General features: G+C 43.1%; 1 protein-coding gene across 1 annotated transcript; it reads left to right on the top strand.

Annotated features, from left to right (window-relative positions):
• The first annotated feature begins 1418 nt into the window (after positions 1-1418).
• Positions 1419-6047, top strand: LOC147902595 (pentatricopeptide repeat-containing protein At2g33680-like). Its single transcript, XM_087374271.1, has one exon. The coding sequence runs from the start codon at positions 1856-1858 to the stop codon at positions 4928-4930; it is 3075 nt and encodes a 1024-aa protein (XP_087230397.1). The 5' UTR covers positions 1419-1855; the 3' UTR covers positions 4931-6047.
• The last annotated feature ends 1284 nt before the right edge of the window (positions 6048-7331 follow it).

The raw sequence follows: 7331 nt of genomic DNA, 5'->3' as shown, positions 1-7331 counted from the left end.
CCCACATTCTTCTATTTGCATAGCTTGCCTTACGGGTAAGCAACATCAAGATTCTTTTCCATGTGGTGGCAACTTTCTTACATTTATATATGACATTTATATATGACTATAGCTAGATAGTGTGGGTATACTTCCTAAAGGAGAAGTCAGATGGTAAATGATTGCATTTTCTTACATTTATAGATGACTTATGTTAGAAGGTGTGGGTATAATTCCTAAAGGAGAAACTTGGGAAGTTCAAAGAGTGGCAATCAAAGGTGGAGCAGGAGAGTGGGCATCGATTGAAGACTCTTTGCACTCATAGAGGTGGAGAATATGTTCGTGAGGATCTGTTGGCATTTTGCAACAAGTAGAGGGGGATTAAGAGATGGATAACAATTGCTCTCAATTCTCAACAAAATGGAGTAGCGGAATGGAAGACAATGTCATTATAGAGATGACAAGAAGTATGATGGAGGCAAAGAAATGGATTAAAATTTATCAGCCTGGTCCCACGTAGACCATAGACCACATCATCAATAGAATGATACTTGTTAGAGTTACGCTAGAGAAAGCTTATTTATTTACGTAAAAAGCCTTTAGTTGACCATTCTTGTGTTTTTGGTTCTGAATACCATGTTCATATCCTAGACCAAAAGAGAACTCAAAGTAAAGAGGATGTATCTTCGTCAGCTACCAAGCTGGACTCAATGTGAAGAGAATGCATCTTCATTGGGTGCAACATGGATACTAAGGGTTACAAGCTGTATGATCCAGTTATGAAGAAGGTCATGGTGAGCAAAGATGTCATCTCTTTGATTGTTTGCAAGCTAAGCATAATGATTATCTTGTTTATATGTCATATATTGAGATTTTATAATGAAATATCAACAAGATGAATGCTCATAAATCATTCATAAGGCCTACCTGAGATGTGCTGCGTGGAAAGGAGGGTGGAAAACTGAGAGAGAGACAGTCAGAGAGAGAGAGAGAGAGAGAGAGAGAGAGAGAGAGAGAGAAGGTGGCAATACCACTCAGGCCCTGCAAAAGGAAAGAGAAGTTATGCTCCATGGGATACCACAATCTAAACCTAAAGTTCCAACTAACTAGAATTACCACTATAATTACACTTAATAGCAGCCTAACCAAGCCAACATGACTTTTCTCAAAGGAAAACCATCATCTACACAAAACCACACCCATTCCATAGGCCCCTTGGAGGGCCAAAAATAGGAGGATTTCTAGGGAAAAGAGAGAGAGAGAGGGGGGAGGTTGGGGATTATGTAGAAACTAGAGTGTAGTTGCATTGGAATATGTCCAAACTACATTGGAATATGTTCCAACTCTGGACTGAGAAAGAAATTTTGGAAATCAAAATTGGTTCCAAAACTAGTTTCATCACTAAGGCTACCTTTCAGGCAGGCCAACAAAAAGTTTGTGTTGTTTACTGTGGCCTGACGTTCCACGTTCGAGGTTCCCAGCCATGTCGCCAGATAGAGCTGCCCCTGCTTTTATTGTAACGGATTTGCCATCATCATCCATGTGTGCAGCCTTGGGTGGGCCTGCACTGCAAAGCATCCAGCATCACAACCGCACCTTCGTACTTGCGAAGCTCAATTTTACTGGAAGAAGAGGTGGGAGTTCGTGGGACAACAGAACAACAAGATTTTGCCTTGCTGAGACTAGACCGAAGGATCCAGAAACGTACCTCGGAGGCACTGTGGATATTCTGTTACAAACCCTTAAAACATGCTTGAGAAAAAGGAGGCTCGGCAGGAAGACACAAATGGGCAGGCGAAGCAAGAACAGGCATGCTCTACGTCAGGCCATATGTGCAATTCGGAAGTAAGTGGATGCAGTGGGCAGTGTTTGGGAGATGCTGAGCTTAGAGGAGACACTCAGTACCTTGGACCGGAAGGCTGAGCTGCAGTCACTCGAGAACTTCATCTGCATCTTTCAGAAGTGCAGGAAAATTAAGAATCTAGCCTATGCCAAGCGTGTGCATGCACACATTTTCAATAATGGGCTGGAAGCTTGTAGAACTGTTGGGAACTTCATTGTGCCAATGTTAGTGGAATGTGGAAGTGTGTTCTATGCTCAGCAGGTTTTCAACAGGTTGGTTCATCGGAATGACCATTCATGGACTTCACTTATATTGGGCTATATTCAATCTGGGCGAACGCAGCACGCTCTTATCCTGTACCAGAAAATGAAAGGGGAAAGTGTACATCCTAGCAGGTATACGGTTATGGCCCTTCTAAAAGCTTGTGCCAAGCTTAAGGATGTGGAAAGAGGCCGAGAGGTTCATGTTGACATTGTGCAGAAGGGATTTGAAAAAGACTCTTTTGTTGTCAGCAGTTTGGTTGATATGTACGCCAAATGTGGGTCACTTGTAGAGGCTAGGGAAGTCTTTGACAAGCTGACTGCCCGAGATGTTGTGTCATGGGCTGTACTAATTGCAGGATATGCTGAGCATGGGCCTGCTCAGGAAGCGCTGAATTGTTTTGAACAGATGCAAGTGGAGGGCATTTCTGCCGATGCTGTCATTTTCCTTTGTGTCTTGAAAGCTTGTGGCGGTATAGGAGCCATAGAAAAAGGCAGACAAATACACACAGAGATTAAAAAAAAGAGATTTGAAAATGCTCCTCTCCTTGGCAGTGCTTTGGTGGACATGTATGCCAAATGTGGCTTACTTTCAGAGGCACAGGAAATCTTTGATAATTTACGAGTTCAAGATGTTGTATCATGGACTGCGCTCATTGCAGGATATGCTGAGCATGGAGCTGGTCAGGAAGCACTGAAATGTTATGAACAGATGAAACTTGAAGGCCTCTCTCTAGATCCTGTCACCTTTGTTTTTGCCTTGAAAGCTTGTGGCAGCACTCAAGCCATAGACAAGGGGCGAGAAATACATGCAGAGGTCACACAGAAAGGCTTTGAAAGAGATCTATCTGTTGGGAACACCTTGGTTGACGTGTATGCCAAGTGTGGTTCACTTTTAGAGGCACACAAAGTCTTAGACATGTTGGTGGTTCGAGATGTTGTGTCATGGACTGTATTGATTGCAGGGTATACTGAACATGGACTTGGCCAGGAAGCACTGAAATGTTTTCAAACAATGCAACTGGATGGTGTCTCTCCGAATGCTTTTACGTTTGTTTGTGTCTTGAAAGCTTGTGGCATCACAGGAGCCATAGAGGAGGGCCGAGAAATACACAGAAAGCTTGTGCAAAAAGGATTTGAGAGAGATCTTCTAGTCGGCAATACTTTGGTGGACATGTATGCCAAATGTGGCTCTCTTTCAGAAGCACAAGGAAGCTTTGATAAGCTGCCAATTCGAGATGTGGTGTCGTGGGCGGCATTAATTGCAGGATATGCCGAACTAGGATCTTGTCAGGAAGCACTCAAATGTTTTGAAGAAATGCAATTGGAAGGCATCTCTCCAAATGCTGTCACGTATGTTTGTGTTTTGAAAGCTTGTGGCAGCATAGGAGCATTAGAAACTGGCCGAGAAATACACAGGGAGATGATACCGAGGGGATTTGAGACAGATTCTGTTGTTGGCAGCAGCTTGGTAGACATGTATGCCAAATGTGGCTCACCTTTAGAGGCAGGAGAGGTCTTTGACAAGCTGCAAAGTCGAGATGTTGTGTCATGGACCGCACTGATTGCAGGTTATGCAGAACATGGACACTGCCAGGAAGTGCTGAAATGTTTTGAACTGATGCAACTGGAGGGCATTTCTCCAAATGCTGTCACATTCGTTTTTGTTTTGAAAGCTTGTAGCAGCGTAGGACTCATAGGCAAGGGTAGACAAATACATGCTGAAGTCACACACAAGGAATTTGAAAGAGATCCTTCTGTCGGTAACTGTTTGGTCGACATGTATGCCAAATGTGGCTCACTTTCAGAGGCACGGGAAGTCTTTGACAAACTATCAGGTCGGGATGTTGTGTCATGGACCACACTGATTGCAGGATACGCGGAACATGGACCTGGCCAGGAAGCACTGATCTGTTTTGAGCAGATGCAACTGGAGAATGTCTCTCCAACACCTGTCACTTATGTTTGTATCTTGAAAGCTTGTGGCAGCATAGGAGCCATAGAAAGGGGACGAGAAACACACATGGAGATAACAGAAAAGGGATTTGAGAAAGCCCTTGGCAGCTCTTTGGTTGACATGTATGCCAAATGTGGCTCTCTTTCAGAGGCACAGGAAGTCTTTGACAAACTGCCAGTTCGAGATGCCATATCATGGAGTGCAATGATTAAGGGATATGGCATGAACCATGAGGGTGACATGGCTATACAGTGTTTTGAAGACATGCAAGCACAGGGTGTGAAGCCAGATCCTATCACATTCACATGTCTTCTTACGGCATGCAGCCAAACCAACCTGGTATTCAAGGGCCAGGAGTATTTTGACGTGATGAGAGAGAAGTTTGGTGTTGCACCCACAGTGGATCACTTCACCTGCATGGTTGATATGCTTGCACGATCAGGACATTTGTCTGAAGCACAGAAATTGCTTGAAAGTATGCAGTATCCTCCAACTGAAGGAACATGGACTACCTTGCTCAATGCCTGCAGAACACATGGGGAAGCCGAACTTGGACTGAGATGCTTTCAGCAGCTTGTCCAGATAGATCGAGAGTGTGCTGCTTCATATGTGGCTATGGCGAACATCTATGCAATTGATGGCAGGTGGGATGATGTGTATAGAATAGAGGATCTCAGGAAACATACAGGAGCAATTAAAAAGCCTGCAAGTGCTTTGATAGAAGTGAACAAGAAGATGCATGAGTTTGTAGTCGGTAACATCCAAAGTAATGAAGTGTCAGCAGTGCTAGAACTCTTGAGTTCACGTGTGAAGTGGGAAGGGCATGTGCCAAACCTTGATCTGGTCTTGAGATCAAGCGTTTACGAGGAGAGAGAAGCTGCACTCAAGTAGATTTACCAAATGATCAGCTTCCACTTGATCAATTTGGGAAGGGGCTCCTAAAGAGGGAAACCGTTGAGATCTATGCAGCCCCTTTCTGTCAGTTTTGCCTGGGTTCAGGAAAATTTGACAATCGAATGAGATTTCCAGAGAGTGGTTAGTATGGCCAAGATGGCTTTGGAAACATTGAGTTAGCAAAGGTGCTCAGCTCTGATGGGGTAGTAAGATTTTCTACTATAATCATGGCTGCTTCCTGTAGATCACATTGGGCGAATGCCATGCTGATGATGACTAACATGAAACACAAGTCACAATTTTTTTGCACAACTGAGGATGTGCAATCACTCTCACAATGCAAGGACGATTGTAGTAAGATGGAAGAACAGTGAAGAAAAACACTTGAAAGAAATGGATATTAGACTGCATAGAAGATGGAGAGAAATCTAAGAGGGCAGATTAAAGGTGAATCAGGTACATGAAACACTGACCGAGACAGTAAATATGATCATTTCATAGGAGATATATGACTTGAAAAAACCATTAAAGTATATGGAATCATGAGATATGTTGCACCATATCAGCATCCATGTACTAAAGCAATTTGTAAACTATCAGGCGCCTTTGCAAACTATCAAAACAGACCACCTCTGAGACCTTGCAGTGGTAATCTCGCCTCCTTATGTTGTCTATGAGTGGGAGCATTCTTATGTAGGAGTTATAGACAAAGAATTACTCTCCATGTCGCAGCTTTGTGGTAACGACTTGGCCTGCATGATGAGACATGCAGGTCTACTTTCTGACTAAATGGTTCCTCGAATTCAGAATGTTCCATTTGTCAAACAAGTCACATGACCCTGTGCATAGGGTTTGTCATCTACAATCATCCGGTTGGCACCCCTCAGAGTCTTAGATATGTCCTTTAGGGCTTTCAAAGCTCTCACAACTAGACAAATCTTTATATGTAGACATACTAGGGAAAAATGCAACAAGCTCATGCCACTTGCCCCAACTGTACTCAAGTCCATAAAAAACCATAAGAGTCACTACATCAGCTAACATTATGGACATCTTGTAAATACACAGGATCCGTGACTTGCTCCAACGATTCAGGATGGTGCTACCATGTATTGATGCCCCTAATAACTAAACTTCTCTCTCCTTGGGCAAATTGCTCACTAACCAAATGATTGTCAGTCATTCACTTAACAATGCTTTCGTATGGATGGGGATAGGGTAGTTTTCAAGAGTCTCTGCAGCAGTTGGATTATCGGCCGCAACAATGGATGATTGTGGTGAGATGCTACAATAGCTCTTTGTAAGCATATAACGGCCTTGCTTAACGGTCTCATTCCTTAATGATGTTGGTACGAAGAGTTACATTTTTCTAAAATTAACATTTATTGATAGAAAAAGATTTGACTCCTCTTTTATATACTTGTACAAGAGAAAATGATCCAGTTGCTGTAACGGAGTCTCCTTCTGTCAAGCAAAGGCTTCCTTTCTTCAGTAGTTGTTATGGACCACAAGAATAGAACCTGTGGGCTATGACATTATGTCAAAGAATAGGGCAGCAAGCTCAAGACAACCCTCAGCAGAAACGGAGTCTCCTTCTGTCAAGCAAAGGGCTCCTTTCTTCAGTAGTTGATATGGACCACAAGAATAGAACCTGTGGGCTATGACATTATGTCAAAGAATAGGGAGCAAGCTCAAAGCCAACCCTCAGCAGAGACTTAAATGCGCTTCCCCACCCAAGGCTATTGAAAAGGGTAAGACTTAAATGCCTACCAAGCCTAAAAAGATAGGGGACAAAATCACAGTTGGGGAGAAAGCCCTTCTTCGGTTTGATAGCTACCTAAGAAAACAGATAAGTCAAGAGTAATGGCTAGTAGAAATTGGAAGGAGACTCCATCTGCTTCTAAGTAGGCTCCGGTAGCTGATGGTTTTGGGGTTTGCAGGCTTTGGTCTATGGTGGTTTATGCATCCACTATATCCATTGCATGTGGCAGCCTTGTCATTAGACAATCCTTCCTCTTCCCTACGCCTATTTTGAATGACGAGCAAGTGAATGCTGCCTCGCCACAGCCTGGCACAACCATGCAGGTTGAGCTTTGATATTGTAGTAAACCTATACTTGATTGTAAATATGTATATACCAATCAAATTCTTTACGTATAATGCTCATAGCCTCTATAATATAAATAAATGAAGGTTGGCTTGGTCAAAAGCCACATAAGGTCTGTTTGCAAGAACATACTCATTTACTCTTTGGCGGGCCTTGAAGGTTAGTCTGAGGGGTTTCACATATTCTGTGCTGGAGTTTCTTCATTTTCAGGGTGTTGATTCATCATGATTTGCAGCCGGAGATAGCATATAATGACCCACATGGTCGCTACCTCATTATTCACTGCATGAT

This window comes from Dipteris shenzhenensis, chromosome 4 (assembly GCF_047967505.1).
Source record: "Dipteris shenzhenensis isolate YYH24624 ecotype China chromosome 4, Dip_SZ_1.0, whole genome shotgun sequence".
In the NCBI taxonomy this organism is placed as follows: domain Eukaryota; kingdom Viridiplantae; phylum Streptophyta; class Polypodiopsida; order Gleicheniales; family Dipteridaceae; genus Dipteris; species Dipteris shenzhenensis.
This window is presented reverse-complemented; position numbering and strand designations above follow the sequence as displayed.